The sequence below is a fragment of the Mesocricetus auratus genome, unplaced genomic scaffold (genome assembly GCF_017639785.1).
Source record: "Mesocricetus auratus isolate SY011 unplaced genomic scaffold, BCM_Maur_2.0 Super-Scaffold_100007, whole genome shotgun sequence".
NCBI lineage: Eukaryota > Metazoa > Chordata > Mammalia > Rodentia > Cricetidae > Mesocricetus > Mesocricetus auratus.
Window position 1 is genome coordinate 9,114,334 of NW_024429191.1, and position 19,380 is coordinate 9,133,713.

Here is a 19,380-nt window from a genome sequence, read left to right on the forward strand (position 1 = left end):
GACACCGACTGCATAAGAATATACAGACAATGACACTTTTGATACTTGTATCATTTTCTATTGTGTAGGTGTATCACAATTTGTTAACTAGTCTCTTTTTGGTATACATGTAGGTTACTGTCTTCCCTTAGCATGGCAGTAGTTCACATCAGCACAAAAATCTACAGATTCTCGAGTCTCATACAAAATGGCATAGTACAGTCATCACTCTGTTATTCCTAGGTTCTGTATCCATGGGTTCAACCAATGAGAAATTGGGGATATCAAAACTTCAGAAAATGAAAACTGTATCTCTACTAAATATCTATAGTTTTCTCCTTGTCATTACTCTTAAATATAGTATAACTACTATTTACATAGCATTTACACTATATTAACTGTTTTAAGAAATTTAAAGATAATTTAAAATATGTGGGAGCAGACTAGGGTATAGATCAGCGGTAGAACACTTGCCTAGTATGTATGAGGCTCTGTGTTCTGTGTTAGATTCCAGGCAACACACACACACACACACACACACACACACACACACACACACACACACACACGGTGTGAGGAAAATGTGCAGATATGTATAACTTACATGCAAATACCATATCTTTTCATAAAAAAGGTGAATGCTGCAATAAATTATACCTTGGTGGGGTGACACATGCCTGTAATTAGGTAAATCTTTGAAGTTCAAGGCTAGCCTGGTCTAAATAGTGAGTTCCTGGACAGCCAGGTGCTGTGGAATAATCCTTCTGTACCCTGTGACTATGTATTACTCTCATTGGTTAATAAAGAAGCTGATTAGCCAATAGCTGGGAAGGAAGAGGTTAGGAGAGACAGCCTGAGAGAATTCTGGGAGGGAAAGGGGAGTTAGAGAGTTGCCAGGCAAACTCAGAGGGAGCAGGAGATGAACATACCATGATAATAAAGGCACTGCCACGTGGCAGAGTGTAAGTAAGGAATATAGGTTAATTTAAGGGTAAGAGTTAGCTAGTAATAAGTCTCAGCTATTGACCAAGCATTAAAAAAATATTAAGTCTCTCACTGGTTATTTGGGAACTGGTGGGTGGGAGAGAAAGGTCCACTTACAGCTAGGAGTACATAGAGAGACTTTGTCTCAAAAAAGACAAATCATCTGGGCAGCAGTAGTGCACACCTTTAATCCCAGCACTGAGGAGGCAGAAGCAGGCGGATCTCTGTGAGTTCGAGGCCAGCCTGGTCTACAGAGTGAGTTCCAGGACAGCCTCCAAAGCAATACAGAGAAACCCTGTCTCGAAAAACCAAAAAAAAAAAATCAAACCATATTATATAAATCATATCAGGATAAAAATGTTAACAGCATGGGGACTGGAGAGATGACTCAGTGGTTAAGAGCACTGGCTGCTCTTCCAGAGGACCTGGGTTCAATTCCCAGCATCCACATGGCAGCTCACAACTATCTGTATCTCCAGTTCTATGGCATCCAATATCCTTGTACAGACATATTTGCAAAGCACCTACCTATGCATATGAAATAAAAATAAACAAAACTGTTATCAGCAAGTTTCATTTATAATACTTACAAACATCATTGCAGTCAATATCACTCAAGTTCTTAGCACTGCAAAACTTTTTTAGCTCAAAGTTATAGTACAAGTTGGAAAAAGCCATTCCCAGGCAATGTCCAGGAAGTATTAGGAACATGTGATCCAAGGAGTTTGAGAGTTCTGCATAGCCAAGGTCTGCAAAGAGAACAGAAAGCACTGATTTTTACTTGCATGAGTCAAAGAGCACATGCCACCATCCCTCCTAACTCATTTCCTTGGTCCAGACCATCATACTCTCAGGTCTCCACCAGAAGTCTGGTTTCCCTCACTCCTAGTGTTGACCTTCCCTCTACTCATTCAGCCCACAAGCCATGAGTACTTTTCTTTGCTTAGTTCCTTGAATCTATCACTTTACTTTCATATCCTTGTTCTTGTAGGTGAACCTGAAGAGCACATTGTGTGTGTGAAGAGAGGTGGAAAGGCAGAGGGGTGCAGGTTGGCGGTGAGCTGAGACAGACAGAACAGGGCATAGGAGCCAGCTCTGGAGTTGTTTTATTTTCCCCTGTACTGAGGATTGAACCGAGGGTCTCACTCATGCCAGGCAAACACTCTAGTATATCCCCAGCTCTCGAGCGTCGTCTTGCAGTCAGACAAGGAGCATATGGTCCATTCCTCCATAATTTATGAAGACTACGCTGTCATGAAGGGTCCCTTGGGAGAGAGAAAAAGTTCCCAAATAAAAGAAAAGGGAAATTGTAAATCAGGATGAGAACTAGAGATATAGTTCAATGATTAAGAGCACTTGCTGCTTTTACAGGGGATCTGGATTTGGTTCCCAGCACCCATATGACAGCTCACAGCATCCTAACTCCAATTCCAAGGGATCTGACATGCTTTTCTGGCCTTTGTGAGTAACAGGCATGCAAGATGTACATACAGACTTTTAGGCAAACACTTACACACATAAAATAATTTTCTTAATGTTTATTGTATAAGTGTTTTGCCTGCATGTATTTCTGTACACCATGTGTGCAGTACCCTTGACCTTCTGTAACTGGACATACAGACATTTGTGAGCCATCATGTGGGTGCTGGGAATAAAACCTGGGTTCTCTGGAAGAGCAGCCAGTGTTTTTAACTGCTGACTCATCTCACCGACCCCCCCCAAATAAAAATTACTTTTAAAATAAAGAAAAAAGAAGAAGGGAAGAAAAGTTGAACTGAAGGAGTTGTGAGGCATAAATGCAAATGAAAAGGAGCATTGTAGGGGCTGGAGAGATGGTCAGCAGTTACGAACCTTCTGCTCTCACAGAGGACTGGAGTTGGTTCCCAGAAATTATGTCAGACCACTCCCAATCACTTGTCACTGTAGTTCCAGAGGATCTGATGCCCTCTTCTGACCTCCATGTGAACCCTTCTTTTACTTACCAGGAACCCTTCCTCCAATGGTGAGTTATTAATTTACTCATCTTTTTTTAAAGTGAAAAACACTACATTTTAGTGAAATGCATAGATCACAGGTAAACAATGATTAGTGAATATGTAAGTCCATGTACACTAGTGCCCAGTTCAAGATCAAGAAGATCTGTTCATTCCCAAAGTTCCCTAGTGTGTTGTTCCTTTAGTCGTCCCTTTCCCTACAACCCAGAGGCAACCCTCTTTCTGATTCTGTTTCCAGGATTCACTTTGTCTGTCCATGGACTTCACACAAGACATAGCAGACACTTTGCTCAATGTAGTCCCTTTTTAAAGCTGAGCAATAATCTACCGAGTGAGCATGATTGAATTGTTTCTCCATCCACTATGGAGATGTGTTTGGTGCACTCCAGTTGGGAATCTCCAGCCCATGGTATCTGTGAACACTGTCTCACAGGTCTTTAGTAGACATGTTTTTGAGGGTGTAACTACTGGGGCTGCTAGAGGAAAGATTAGTGTTTTATGCAAAACATAGATGTGATCTCACCTTTATCACTTGTGACCGTGACAAGCACGTTGGGGCTGATGCTCAAAAAGGTGAGCATTATTACAAGCTTAACACACGCATTACCAGGAGTTTTAAAAGAGAAGCTGACTGTGTAGATGAAGGGGATGACAGCCCAGCCGTAGAGCATCATTATCCAGACCACTGCTGGGGTGTTCTCATGATGTGCAAAAGCTTCTTCCTTATACCACAGAAACAGCAACTTAAGAAAGGGGAGAGGGAAAATGTTGGAAAAGTCAGTGTTTGTTCCAAGTGCTAAGAATCCAGTAATTTCAGCTTTAATTGATGTATGCATTTGTGGGGGTAGGGTGGAGTTACTGCTGTGTGACAGAGGACAACTCTCTAGAGGTAGTTCTTCCTGAGATCATAAGGACTGTGAGCAAATACTTTTACTGACTGAGCCATCTCAGAGGCCCATAATCTCAGGTTTTAAAGCAAGGTGTTAACAATACTTCACGAGCATTCACTCACGAACTAAAGGGCAAACTCTCAGGGAGTCGCCCTGAGTATCAGCACCTCAGTGAAGTACAATAAAGGATGAAGAGACATTTACAAAACACATGGAACAAAGCAGAGGACGACCCACTCTGCACATAATAATCAGGGAACTCGTTGGACTACTTGTTTCTATCACAATCAAACACTTCGACCCCTGTTCTCTGATTATCTGCTTCTGAATAATGCATACATGTCTCCAAAACACTGCTTCTTGTTGACTGGAGGCCACAACTCTATGGGTGCTACATAAACACCACAGAGCAAGGAACCCCCTTCCTGAAGATACCAGGGTTAGTGATGAAAGACCTTTCGTATCCACCTTTCCAGTCGGGGCTGGCTCCCAGGAGAACTTGCCAGCTGGTTCTGGTTCCCCATACAGGGCTTTAAGGGGGAGCGCCTGGTTCACAGGGAATGACCCCAGCACCACCCAGTACTCACCACGAGCAGGAGAGTAGGGACAAGGAAAGAAATGAGATCCCATAGCAGAGCGGAGAGCCAGAAAGCAACTGCACTGACGCCGCTCACAAACTGCATGTGCTTAGACTTAATGTTCTTCTCTGTGACTGTCAAGATGCAGAAAGAGCTCGACAGGAACGCTATCCCAAAAAGAAAGTTGATAACAAGGTAATGTCCTTTAGGGCCCCTATAAAAATTAGAACACGAGGCAGCAGTTTAAGTAAAAATGTGACTAGCAGCTTTCTTCCAACACAATCATTCGGAATTAAAATGAGACAAAGAAAGAAATAGGTGGGAAAGCAAGAGTCCCTACAGATGTGTAAGGTTGAAGCTGGGAGGAGGGAAGCCACACGTACTGGTACAAGATGCTCTCTGAGAGCTCTTCGGCTGTCTGAGGCTGGGGGTAGTTGGTTGTGGTAATGGAAGCATTGGCACCAGAAAGCAACTTGAAGAGAAAATTGTCCACCAGAGCCAGAGCCATGCCAGGAGAATGGTATGCCTGGTTGTTGAACAGTGCCTTCACTGTGGTGTGGTTAGTCACATCTTCAAAAGAAACTGCCACCACATAGAGCTTGTCAAAGTCCTCAGGAGCGTCTTTTGACTTTTTCAGTAGGAAGTCCTCTACACGACCTATAAGGGAGCCAAAGGAACATTGGGCAGTAAGAACTGCTGAGAAAATATCACACCAGGCCCCGTGGCACACAATGCATTCATTGGTGCAAAAGGACACACCTAATAATAGTATATTCAGACCTACCAACTTGCAGTAGCTCTGAACTCTAGTCAAAGCCACGTATCCACATATTGTAAAAAGCACTTTCTGTGTTTTTTTGTTGTTTCGTTTTTTGTTTTTGTTTCATATTTTATTTAAATTAGAAATAAGCTTGCTATACATGTCAATCCCAGCTCCCTTTCCCTCCTCTCCTCCCCTGCCCCCCCGTTTGTTTTTGTTTGTTTGTTTTGTTTTGTGGGGTTTTTGTTGTTGTTTTTTAGAGACAGGGTTTCTCTGTATTGTTTTGGAGGCTGTCCTGGAACTCACTCTGTAGACCAGACTGGCCTCAAACACACAGAGATCCACCTGTCTCTGCCTTCTGAGTGCTGGGATTAAAGGCGTGCACCACCACTGCCCAGCTGTTGTTTGTTTTTGAAACAAGGTCTCAGGCTGGCCTGAAATTCATAGAGATTGACCTGCCTCTGCCTCCTAAGTGCTGGGATTAAAAGCATGCACCACCATGCCTGGCTTAAAACCCATTTTCTATGTTATGTTTTGGATGTAGTTTGTTCCCTATAAAAGTTATATAGAAAGTCAGTACTAGTGTAATAGCACAGAAGGGTGGTGAGAACTTTGATGTGGATGACTGTGTGTGCTGGATGCTTCACCCCTAGAGGTTATTGCTGCTCTAGTAGGAGTGGGTTACTTCTCTTTGGAGATGGTTAGTTATGGCAACAGTGGGCTATTATGACAGTGGATTCAACTTCCTTTTCCTACTGTGAAATTCCTTCCTTCTGTCCATCATGTTCCAACACACAACATGAAGCTCTCCTCAGAAGCTGAACAGACAACACCTCACTCTTGAACTTCTCAACTCAGCACCGTGTTTCAGAATAAGCCTCTGTTTTCTTTCCTGGTGCATCCTGGTGCATCACTACTCAGACTCTTGCTTCCTGCCTTTAGATTCTCTCTACACCTATGAGTTCCTTAAGCTTGCAGGTCTTCATGTTATTTGGAAGGTATTCTGGTTCGCTTCCCTTCCTACTAGCCAATCCTACTCAGTTGGCAGGCTGACTGTGGGGTTTCCTTGGATCCTTCTAAACTGAAATACATCCATTGTAGTCTACTACCAGTTCTGTAGCTATGTATCAGTTATCAATAGGCCTCTTGCTTAGAAGTTCCTTGTAGGGTGGTAGTAATTCTGTTCACTACTATATTTTCAGTACATAGTGCCTCACCTCATATACAACTTACTTATACTTTTAGAACTTTTAAAGCTGAAAAAGGTCTTTAGTGATCTTAAAACAATAATGATGACATTATCACATTGGACAACAACTATACAAAATGTTCATTATAAAACTGTCCCAGCAATACTGCAAAACAGGGTTCTCCCAATTTGATGTATGAAGAAACTGAAGCTTTGAGACACACAGTGTGTTAGGCCAACTTTCTGTCACTCTCTAACAAATATCCGAGAGAAAAGGTTTGTTTTGGTTAATAGCTCAATTCATGGTCAGTTGGACCTGTTGCATTGAGGCCTGTGGTGGAATATCATGAAGAGTATGGAAGTGAAAACTAGTCTCCGGATGGATGGGAAGTGGAAAAGAATGAGGAAGGGCCTGGGATATCTCCATCCCCTTCAGGGACATGCCGTCAATAACCTGAAGACCTTCGGCTATGATCAGTTTCTTAAGGACTCCACAGCCTCAGCCAGGCAGCAGGAGTGCACACCTTTAATTGCAGCCCTCAGGAGGCAGAGGCAGAGGCAGGTGGATGTCTAAGTTTGCGTTTAGCCTGCTCTACAGAATGAGTTCCAGGACAGACAGAGAAACTGTCTTGAAAAAACAAAACAAGTAAACAAAGACTCCATAACCTTTGGAGAGAGACAATGGTCTCATCTCCAGAAGTGCTCTGCTTCCTGTTATCCAGAGTCTAAATGACGTTTCCTGAGGTTCCAGATATCCAGTCTGACTTCAAAGAGCACTATGTGGTCCAGAAAGACACAGTTTCCCTGAGAAGAAAAGCAGGCCTACTCCCCTCAGCTCCCTCATCCTGGTACTTACTGCGAACACGCAAAGGAATCTGTCCTGCAGCCACAAGCAAATTTATAAAATTATCTGCAAGTTGAGGATCCAAGTGGGAATTCTCAGAAACAAAAAATGGAACAATCGTCTGACCGTATGTTTTTAAAGTCAGCTCCAAGGGTACATTTTTCATTTTATTTAATTTGAAGTCAAAAAAAGTGAGGCTTAACATAATGATCAACAGAGGCAGCAGAATCTGCACAAACAACATCAGCATCCGGTTGCGCCAAGAGTATGTGACCTTTTTCAGCAGCATGGCATAGAATTGCTGGCAGAGAAGGCAGAGCTACGGTTAAAAGAGAAGGCAGGCGCCACGTCAACACAGAGAGAAGGGGAAGCATCAAGAGGCTTCTTTCTGCTCACGCTCACTGTACAGCCACTTTTCTGTGTGCTCAGAGTTTGCTTCAGGTTATGATGCTTGATGACTTCATCCTGCTGACTAGCAGCAAGACGAAGTTCAAACTGGAACACTTCTGGAGGCAGAACCTAAGGCACTTCAGATACCAGATATAAGTGGTAGTGTTTCCCCCTGACTTGTAAAAAAGCAAATTTGATGAGAATATGGCGGACTGGTGGATATTTCATTTGCTACAACTTAAAAAAATAATCATTGGGGGCTGGAAAGTGGGCTCATTACTTAAGAGCACTGGTAGCTCTTCCAGAAGATCCAAGTTCAGTTCTCAACACCCACATGGTGGCTCACAACCAGCTGTAACTCCAGTTCCAGGGAATCTAATACTCTCTTCTGACCTCCACATACATGCATGCAGGCAAAACATCATACACATAAAAATGAATTAATAACTCTTTAAAAAATTCCTGCAGGGTAACACACACTTTTAATTCCAGCATTCAGGAGGGAAAGGCAGGAGTTATCTCTGTGTGTTCAAGGCCATCCTGTTCTGCACAGTGAATTCCAGGCCAACCAGGGCTGTAGAGTGGAACCTTACCTCAAAAAAATTCTCTAGATGAATACAACTTAATTTGGATGTAATATTTAACTTACATGTTCCACTTCTAGTCAGACAATTTGTATAGATATGAAGGACCTATAAGCATGTCCTTGTGGCAGTGATAGTCAAAATCAAAATATACAGTTATATGCTCCAAAGTCCAAGGAGCTGACACTGGAGGTCTCAATCAAACATTATTTGAGTTTTCTACCCTTGATGTGATGGACACTTACCTTCAAAGTTCTCCAAAGGTCTGTTACAACTAATCTGAGGGCAGACATAGAAGTACTTTGTAAGAAGCTCTAGGGAGTTGCCTTCAAAAGCATACCATGGCCATATGGCACCACATAATGCCTTGCTAAGGATTTTAAGAGGCAGATGGTTGACCCCAACCCCAGACACTGGCTTTATGGATAATGACATCCCCATTACTATGTGATCAAGACTGTGAAACAAGGAAATAAATCTTTAATCTATAATAATTTTGTCTTACACTAACACTGCTGAGTTAAGTGAAAAATACCTAACAAATTGTTTATCAATATTACTTTCCAATATTAAGAAAACATCATAGATTTCTCATGTTTTTCATAAGTATACGTGTATGTATACAAGTAATACTTTTTTTACAAAAGGTCTCTCTAGAAAGTCCATGTTAGTCTCAGACTTAGACTCCATCTCTGTCATCCTCACACAAGCTGGGATTATAAATACACTTTTTAAAACTTAAATTCTAAATTCTAGATGGTACAACACGGGACTTGTTGCACAGTGCAAAGGCTATGAATTCTGGCCAGTACAAGGAGTTCTTTCAATCTCATACCTGTTGAAGAATGGCTAGACCTCTGCTAGGATGTTTTTGGATATTGTTCTTTTATTGGGTTAATTACCAATTGTGGTGGATTGAATGAAAATGGCTTCCATAGGCTCAATATATTTGAATGTTTGGTTCCTAGATGGTGGACTGCTTAGGAAGGATTAGGAGGTGTGGCCTTGTGTGTGTGTCACTGAGGTGGGCTTTGAGCTTTCAAAAGCCTACACCAAGCCTAGTCTCTCCTTCACTCCCTCCCTCCCTCCCCCCCTTTCTGCCTCTGCCTCCAGATTGAGATGTAAGCTCTCAGCTACTACTCCAGAGCCATGCCTGCCTGCTGCTGCCATGCTCTCTGCTATGTTGGAAATGAACTAATCCTCTGAAACTGTATGCAAGCCCCCAACTAAATGCTTTTTTTAAAAAACTCTTCTATTTATTTTACATCCCAGCCGCAGCCTCCCCACTCATCCTCCCCTCCCAGTCTCTCTCCCCCCCTCCCACCCAGTCCCCCTTTTTCTGTCTCTATCCAGGAAAGGGCAGGTCTCCTATGAGTTAAATGCTTTCTTTATGAGCTGCCTTGGTCATGGGGTTTCATCACAGCAATAGTAACGACCTTTCTGCCTTTGAACTAGAGCAGGCTGTGTAATACTGCTGAAGCCTGATAGATCCATTCTTTATCTTATTTTGTTGGCACAGGATCTCTACAGGTAGCCAAGGTTGGTCATAAACTCATCATCTTCCTGCTTTAGCCTTTCAAGCACTGGGATTACAGGCATGTGTTACTAAGCCCAGCTCTGTTTTTTTGTTTCTTTGATACAGGGTCTCTCTACATAGCCTTGGCTATCCTAGAACTCACTCTATAGACCAGGTTAGCCTCAAACTCACAAAGATCTATCTGCCTTTGTCTCCTGAGTGCGGAGATTAAAGGTGTGCACCACTACACCCAGCCTAAACCCACATCTTGATAGAATGGTATCATGATTCCATTTATTAAATCACATTGTTGCATGCATTTGAAATATGCTGCTTACTCCAGTATTTGGTTTAATTGGCAGGTCAGTCTGCATTGAGAAGATCCTTGAGTGAAGGTATTTAATTCTGTCAACAGGAACTCTGTGAATTCGGGGATGAGGATGAATAGAGGGTCGCTTCTCAGTTAAGATATTTGCAGTGGAGTCAGCCAGCTTACAAACTCTAAGTCAAAACAAATACAAAGTCTCAAAATCACAATACATTTCATTCTGTTTGTGTTTTAACAATGAAACTCATATAATATTTGGAAAAAGTAGTAAACTAGAATAAAAATAATGATGGCAAAAGAAGCTATGTCTAACTTGTATAATGGGTAGCATGGTCCTTCATAAGCACTGAGCTTTGCATTAACTAGCCATTGTCTTCTCCAAAAACACTATGCAATCCTATCATAATTAGATTTTGTTATTTTGTTTTGAAAAGCACTGTGTGAAAATTAAAACCAAATAATATATTATCTAATCTTATAAGCAAAACTAAAAATTTACAAATATTACACTATTAAGGTTACAGACCGGGGTTGGGGATTTAGCTCAGTGGTAGAGCGCTTGCCTATCAAGCACAAGGCCCTGGGTTCGGCCCTGCCTTTAATTCCAGCACTCAGGAGGCAGAGGCAGGCAAATTTCTAAGTTTGAAGCCAGCCTGGTCTACAGAGCAAGTTCCAGAAAAGCCAGAGCTACACAGAGAAAACCTGCTTTCAAAAACCAAACAAGATAAAAAAAAAAAAAAAGATTACAGACCAGGAGCTTAATAACTGCTGGCTGTTAACTGGGTGGTGGTGGTGGTGGCCTCTGCACTTGGGAGGCGTTCGAGACCAACCTGGTCTAAAAGAGGTAGTTCTAGGATAGACTCCAAAGCTACACAAAGAAACCCTGTCTCAAAAACAAAACAAAAAGGGCTGGGTAGTGGTTCAGAGCAGCCAGGGCGTACTTTTTTCCTGGTCCTGAACTTAGAATGGTTTTGCATTTTTGAAATGGTTACATGATTGGGTACTTACATAAGTATCTATATAATTTCCTGATTTTCTAAGTTTACATAGTATAAAATGCTATCTGGGTCTTCCCTCCCCCCCTCCATTTCTTGAGAGGGTTTTTCTGTGTGACCCTGACTGTCCTGGAACTCACTTTGTAGATCAGGCTGGCCTTGAACTCACAGAAATTCTCCTGCCTCTGCCTGCCACACAAACTATCTGGCTTTTTAAGAAGAGTTTGCTGACACCTGCTCTAAGTAAAAAGATAAGCCCATTTTTGGAGTAAGGTGTTCATTTCCAGGTAATGTATTTCTGTTTATAACCCTTGAGTCACTTTTTTATTCCTGGGAATTTGTTCCAACAAAAGACATAATTAGTTGTAGCTAATTTTTCTTTTAGCAGTTTTATAAAAGGTGGCACATTTGTTATTTATTACTGCAACACAGATTATCATCAAAGTTGGGCATCTTAAAATCACTGTAAACATTTGTTATCTCAGTTTCTGTGGGTGAAGAAATGGAGAGCGAATCAACTGTATTTTTTTTTTTGTCTTATGGCTTTTTTTTGGGTTTTCAAGACAGGGTTTCTCTGTATTGTTTTGGAGGCTGTCCTGGAACTCACTCCGTAGACCAGGCTGACCTTGAACTCACAAAGATCCGCCTGCCTCTGCCTCCCTAGTGCTGGGATTAAAGGTGTGTGCCAGCTATCTTCAGGCTTTTCATAGACTGCACATTTTCTAGATACTGGCCAAGGCTGCATGCACCTAGGGATTGGACTGAGACTGTTGGATCCACTTCTAAGAGCAGGAAGCACAGAGAGCCCTTCTTCCCTGTGATTAACAACTTGTATTGATGTGCTACATTGTTAAAAATAACCAACTGACATTCCAACAGATTGTTAAAAAAATAGAAACTGACAAGCTGACATCAAAGTACCTATAATAACTAAAACAATCTGAAAAGACAGAATAAAGCTGGAGAAACTATAGGCTACCTGCTTCCAAGACACACTGCAAAGCTACAGCAGTCCCAACAATGAGGTACTGCCATCTAGGAAAAACTAGATCCTTGAAACAGAACTGGGAATGTATAAAAATTAAAGTCTATTGACTTTTGGTGATGAAGTCAAATAATTCAATGTGGAAAGAAAATCTTTTCCACAAATACTTGTATACCAACTAGATAACTATGTAGAAGAAAATGAACACTGACACTTTGACAAGTCACATCCCAAAATAATCACTAGTTGAATTATATACTTAATTTAAAATTAAAATAATAAAATTCCCAGAAGAAAATATGGGGGGAAATATTTGTGATTACCTAAGGTAAATATTTTAAAAAATAGAATACATTTTAAAAATCCATGAAAGACAGAAACGTATAAATTAACTTCCATAGAAATGAAAAAGTTTTCATTAAAAACTGGTAGTAGCCGGGCAGTGGTGGCGCACGTCTTTAATACCAGCACTCGAGAGGCAGAGGCAGGCGGATCTCTGTGAGTTCAAGGCCAGGAGGCTGGACCGACAGCCTCCAAAACAATACAGAGAAACCCTGTCTCGTAAAACCAAAAAACAAAAAAAAAAACAAAAAACAAAAAAACAAAACAACAACTGGTAGTGGGGCTGGAGAAATGGCTTAGAGGTTAAGAGCACTGGCTGTTCTTCCAGGGGACCTGAGTTCAATTCCTAGCAGCTACATGGTGGCTCACAACCATCTGTAATGAGATCTGGTGCCCTCTTCTGGCCTGCAGGCATACATGCAGACAGAACACTGAATACATAAAAAAACAAAAACCAAAAAAACTGGGCGGGCATTGGTGCTTTAATCCCAGCACTAAGGAGACAGAGGCAGGCGGATCTCTGTGAGTTCGAGGCCAGCCTGGTCTACAGAGTGAGTGCCAGGGCAGCCTCCAAAACAATACAAAGAAACCCTGTCTCAAAAAAAACCTGGTAGTGCCAGGTGGTGGGTACTTGCTTTTAATCCCAGCACTCAGGATGCAGAGGCAGGTGGATCTCTGAGTTCAAAACCAGTCTGGTCGTTAGAGAAAGTTCCAGGACAGCCAGGGCTATAACAGAGAAACCCTGTCTCCAAAAACCAAGAACCAAAATCAAACAAAAACCCACTAGTGAACCAGGCATGGGTGTAATCCCAGCTGCTTGGGAATCTGGAGAAGGGGAACATAAATTCAAAGGCCTTGGGATAAATTCAAGGTCGGCCTACTCAATTTAGTAAAACTCTACTTCACACTAAAATAGAGAGAGGGCTGACATTTATACTAGGCAAGCTTAATGGTATAATGCTTGCCTAGTATAAATGACATCCTAAATTCAGTCCCCAACACACACACACACACACACACACACACACACACACACACACACACACACAATGATAGTGCATTCACCTAACATATGAGAGATCCTAGACAATCCCTAGTACCACAAAATGGGAAAGAGATGAAATTATTTATTTCAAAATGGCTTTTCTGCTATGCATGATAGCACATGCCTTTAATCCCAGCACTCCAGAGGTAGAGACAGGGGATCTCTGTGAATTTAAGGTCATTCTAGTCTACATACAGGAACCCGAGGCCAGCCAGGGCAGCATAGTGAGACCCTGTCTCAAAAAAAAAGTTCCCTGTCTTGAAAAACAATAACAAAACACCTAGTGTGTGGCACCAGAATAAAACTACTACAGGAATGTTGGGGGTGTAGGTCAGTGGTGGAGCATTCATAAGGCAGAGGAACAACCCTGATAAATGTCTGAGAATCTAACTCATTTTGTATCTCAGACAACAATAACAATGTTTTGTTAAGGCTAAATAGATACAGAATTAAAATGCACAATAATATGTGAGTTGACAATGGTGGGACACATGTGAATTAAAGGTTCTGGTATTTTCCAAGAGCAGGCTAAAGAGTCCAATTTCTTTGAGCCTTTGACAAAGATAGTGTATGTATCTCCACATCTAGGCTGCTCATTAAAATAACACAATTGTAGTACATCATTTCCAACAAGTATTTGTGGATGGATGAAAACAGAATAGGGGAAAAAAGAAAAAATGAGAAAGAAAAAATCATATACAATATATACTTGCCAATAGTAGAACATATCAAGTGAAAGAATAGTTATAAATTTGAATACTTTATGCATAATCATAAACAGCTACATATTCACATCAAAAGACAAACATTGTCAGACTGGATAAAATCACTCATGCTCCTTACCAAGTTCTAGTCTGGTACATACATACTTTTTGGAAATGATGTACTACAATTGTGTTATTTTAATAATCAGTCTAGATATTGAGATACAATATCTTTGTCAATGGCTCAAAGAAATTGGAATCTTTAGTTTGCTCTTAGAAAATACCAGGACCATAAATTCACATGTGTCCCACAAAAAAGAGGAGAGAAAAAAAATCACAAACAACATATACTTGTCAAAAGTAGAACATAAAAAAGTAAAAAACAAATGTTAGGACAGATGTGGTGACACACAATTTTAATTCCATAACTCAGGAGGCAGAGGCAAGTAAATCTTTGTAAGCTCTAGGCCAGCCTGGTCTAAATAGTGAGGTCTCGGACAGTCATACATTGAGAGACCCTGTCTCAACACTCCCCAAAAATATCTCTGTTGAATGATAATATACTTAACACAATCTCTCATTATCTAATATCCTATTAGATCAAAAGTACTTTAAGAGGCCATCCAGTAAGACAATTAGGAAAAGAATTCAAGCATTGGGTAATGTTTAGATGAATGATATGTAAGTATGTAAGATCCCTTCCAACACTAAGATCTTTGGAGCTGCCAGGTTTTTTGTTTGTTTATTTTATGTGTGTGTGTGTGTGTGTGTGTGTGTGTGTGTGTATGTGTGTGTACAGATACTTTCGATAACAGAGAAAGATGTCTAGTGTCTTCTTCTATTGCTTTCCATCTTGCCCTGTGAGACAGGTCTCTCTCACTGAACCTGATGACCACTGGGGTTTTTGCTAGGCTGGTCAGCCAGCAAACCCATCTCATGCCTGCACAGCAAATGTTCTTACCCACTTGAGACACCTCCCCAGCCTTCCGGTTATTTTATTTTTGCTTACCGTATGAACACTTCCTCCATTGTAGTGACAGAGGCTCCCAAAGTGGAGATTCCCAGCTCTATCTGTCTCTGTTCCAAGTCAGTAAATAGAGCTTCAAAGCTAAGAGAAAAAGGTATTATTTCTGAAGAGGGATGAATCCTTTACCATCCTGCACTCTCCATAGCGGAGAAGACATGGGGTTTGCTGTCCAGATATGTGTTCAAATCTCAACTTAATCACTTAGTCTCATAACTATAGCTTGTAAATGTGTAATAATATTTACTTTGGAAGGTTTCTATGGTACTAAATCTAAAATATATCTAATACAAAAGTGAAGTTTTGGTATTTCTGAGCCCAGGCCTAAAGACGCATGACTGTCCCCTCTTTCAGTCCCTCTTGGGATGCCTCTTCTTGGATTCTACCTGACATGTTATGAGAAGCCCAAATCATTTGAGAGTCACCTAGAGGAGCACTGGATGCTACACTTAGCAGCTCCAGCAAGCTCCCAGCACTGTTTTCCCAGATGTGAGAATAAGCCATCTTGGATATTCCAGATCATTCTAGGCCCAGAAAAAAATTAATGTGGAGCATAAAATATCCATCCCAATGCAGCACATCCAACAGACAGAAACTGCTGGGCGCAGAGGTTGGCAAGAGTTATAGCCCCTGCTTTTTATGTGCAAGACCCAGGACTGAATCTCCAGTACTAGGGGAAAAAAACCCACAAAAATAGTTGCCACTTTAAGCCAGAATTTTTTGAGTTAAGTTGTTATTCAATAATATACAACTGATCCAGAATCTGAAACTAGAAGCGCTATGGCACTATAAAAAGCCCTCTAAATTCTAGAACATGAGTCGTGTTTTTGGGAGGAGACAGTGAGGTGAAGGCAAGAGGGGCTTCAGGTCTAGACAGAGGCTGGAAGAATAGGGAGGAGGTTGTTATTTAGTGGCAGAAGTTTTGGTAACACTTTCAGTTGTAGTAACAAGAAAGACAGTATATTTGTGAATAAGTGTGACATGGCAGGATATGTTTTAAAGACTGTGAGTGAGTATGGCTTTAGTCTAAAAAGGGTGTGTTTCATAACTTGATACAGAGGACACCTACAAAGTACTTATTCCAGCTTGGGTACTCTTCTATAGTCAAGAATCAGGCGAATCCTGTATCAACCAGTTTGTAGGAAGACATAATTATTCAAAAGACAGCATGGACAGCCAGTGGATGACGTGGAAGGCTGATTAAAACTATTCTTATGAGCCGGGCGTTGGTGGCACACGCCTTTAATCCTAGCACTCGGGAGGCAGAGGCAGGCGGATCTCTGTGAGTTCGAGGCCAGCCTGGTCTACAAAGTGAGTTCCAGGACAGTCTCCAAAGCTCAGAGAAACCCTGTCTCGAAAAACCAAAAAAAAAAAAAAAACTATTCTTATGAAGCCAGGTGGTGTTGGCACACACCTTTAAACCCAGCACTCCAGAGGGAGAGGCTAGTGGAACTCTGTGAGTTCAAGGCCAGCCTGGTCTACAGAGTAAGTTCCAGGACAGGCTCCAATGCTACAGAGAAACTCTGTCTTGAAAAACAAAAGCAAGAAAAAAAAAACCTACTCTTATGAAGCAAAACCATCAATGTGCATTCCCTGTTCCAGAAAAAGTAGAAATTAGACACTCATGTACACCCAGAATTTAGAATTGCTGAAGAGTACTATGTGTTATTTGCCTTTATTTTTGTTTCGGAATGATGTCTCTTGTGATTGCCATTACATGCTCAGCTCACTTGAGTGTATGTGGGTTAGATAACATCTCTATTTCACAAGTCTTCAAGAAGAATCATACCCAACGAGTTGAACCCAAGTTTTATGCTAGACGTACATCAGATAATGGGATCCTGAATCCTATGCTGAGCCTGCAACAGTAGAGACTATACTTTGTATGTGGGCATGTGTGAAGGATGTGGCATTTTGTGGCCGTGGTGAACTGTGTTAGTATCTCAATCCATACCTGGGTATGTTCTTCTTAGGAAGTATGAATATCATTTCTTCTCCAATGCTGGACTCCAAAACTGCATTTGGTATGTGATGATAAACCACACTAGAAAGCTTCGTTGTATCACAGAGAGGTGTTTTTATCAAAGTCATATAATACCCTGCACCTGAAATACCATGTAAAAGGCTATGAAGTCATCTTATTCTTTATACTGTTATTGGGCATATTTAGTTTTCTGTATCTCAGAATGGCAGATTTAGGGCAAAGAGAAAGAAATCTTGCAAGGTCCACTTAAACCATAATGACCTGGCTTAAGAAGCTCTTCAATTCTATTCTAGAGTCTTCCCTTCTGTTTCATAATTAGGAGATGGAATGGTGGCAAAAATAAGTGCTCAGCAGTGATAAAGGACCACAGTAAAGGTGGCAGTAGGGTGACCCAGGGAATTCTGAACATAAGAATGCTATACGATGTCAGTGCTCACTTGGACAGCTAGGTTGACAACAGAGTGAGAAGATGTAAGATTAGAGACAGAGATAGGCTAGGAGGCATCTGTAATAATCCAGGTAGGAGGAAAGGGTGACCCAGAATGCTAGAGTGTAGCCAGAATTGTGATAGATAGACAGATAGAGCCAATATAGATAGATAGATAGAACCTATAGATAGATAATTGGATGGATGGATGGACGGACAGATGGACGGACGGATGGATGGATGGATGGACAGAGCTTCCACTGAAATGACAGAACAGGAGGACTAGGGAAAGCTGTGCCCAACTAGGGTCAGGGCCCTTCGCAAGGGCAGTGGAGAGTGGCACTGACCCCGTCACAGGACAGATGCTGACCTGAGCTCCTGCTACCCACTACTCACCATACTTTTGCTTGAGGAATGGTGGCGACCCACAACACTGTAGCTCCCCCTTGGACACGATGGCAATGCAGTCCCCCAGCAGGTCAGCTTCGTCCATGAAGTGGGTGGTCAGTAGGATAGTGTGATCACTCTTCTGCTGCTGAAGGATGTCCCAAATGGCCCTCCTGGAGGTGGAGTCCATGCCTGAGGTGGGTTCATCCAGGATCAGTACCTACAAGGGCAGAGGGGAAGCCTTTTAACATGGGTGGAGCCACATCCCAGGCCCAGGCTGGCCATGCTGTGGTACTCTGTGCAGCTGCAGCTGGGGGGTTGACAAGATGTCCTCACCACCTTGTCTTTGTCCTTGGATGGGAGCCTGACTTGTCTGCATCAAGAAGCCAGACCCCTGCTCTATACCTTAGAATCGGCTATGAGGGCGATGCCAAGGGAGAGCTTTCGTTTCATCCCGCAGCTCAGGGACCTGGACCTGCAGTTCCGTTTGTCCTTCAGACTGAGGAGATGCAGCAGCTCCTCTATTTCTTCACAACACTTCTGGTGAGACAGGCCTTTCAACTGAAAGGCAGGAAATGAGAGGCTATGAAGCAAGTGATACTGATGGGAGCTGAGATGTCTAATCAACATTTTGCTCGTATACACAAAAAATATGGACAAGAAAAATAAACATTGTGTTCAGGGAAACGGACACAGAAGCTTCTGTAAGGACACAGTCAACAAGACAAAAAGGCAGCCCACAGAATTGGAAAAGATATTCACTAGCCCACTTCTGACAGAGGGCTAATCTCCAAAGTTTACGAAGAACTCAAGAAGCAAGTCTCCAAAACACTAAAGGATCCAATTAAAAGGTGGGGTACAGAACTAAATAGAGAATTCTCAATAGAGGAGTCTAAAATGACTGAGAGACACTTAAGAAAGTGCTCAACATCCTTAGCCATCAGGGAAATGCAAATCAAAACAACTCTGAGATACCATCTTACTCCTGTCAGAATGGCTAAAATAAAAAACACTAAAGACAATTTATGCTGGAGATGATGTGGAGAGAGGGGAACACTCCTCCACTGCTGGTGGGAATGTCAACTCATACAGCCACTTTGGAAATCAGTATGGAGATTCCTCAGGAAAATGGGAATCAATCTACCACAAGACCCACCAATTCCACTCTTAGGCATATATCCAAAAGAGGCAAATTCATACAACAAGGGCATCTGCTCCACTATGTTCATAGTAGCATTATTTGTAATAACCAGAACCTGGAAGCAACCTAGATGCCCCTCAACTGAAGAGTGGATAGAGAAAATGTGGTACATTTACACAATGGAGTATTACTCAGCAGATAAAAAACAATGGAATCTTGAAATTCGCAGGTAAATGGATGGCACTAGAAGAAACCATCCTGAGTGAGGTAATCCAGTCACAAAAAGACAAACATGATATGTACACACTCA

The 19,380-nt window shown here is 41.8% G+C and overlaps 1 protein-coding gene across 2 annotated transcripts in view; it reads right to left on the reverse strand.

The window, feature by feature from the left end:
- LOC101837898 (ATP-binding cassette sub-family A member 17) overlaps positions 1 to 19,380 on the reverse strand; it is a 77,581-nt gene that overhangs the window by 22,409 nt on the left and 35,792 nt on the right. For both annotated transcript variants that reach the window (XM_040748229.1, XM_040748230.1), the window contains 10 exons: positions 18,335 to 18,490; positions 17,939 to 18,149; positions 17,086 to 17,236; positions 15,117 to 15,215; positions 10,047 to 10,209; positions 7,231 to 7,537; positions 4,809 to 5,082; positions 4,435 to 4,639; positions 3,481 to 3,700; positions 1,554 to 1,712 (listed from right to left, as the gene is read on the reverse strand). In XM_040748229.1, the coding sequence (XP_040604163.1) occupies positions 1,554 to 1,712; positions 3,481 to 3,700; positions 4,435 to 4,639; positions 4,809 to 5,082; positions 7,231 to 7,537; positions 10,047 to 10,209; positions 15,117 to 15,215; positions 17,086 to 17,236; positions 17,939 to 18,149; positions 18,335 to 18,490 (1,945 nt within the window). The remainder of the gene's footprint in view (positions 1 to 1,553; positions 1,713 to 3,480; positions 3,701 to 4,434; positions 4,640 to 4,808; positions 5,083 to 7,230; positions 7,538 to 10,046; positions 10,210 to 15,116; positions 15,216 to 17,085; positions 17,237 to 17,938; positions 18,150 to 18,334; positions 18,491 to 19,380) is intronic.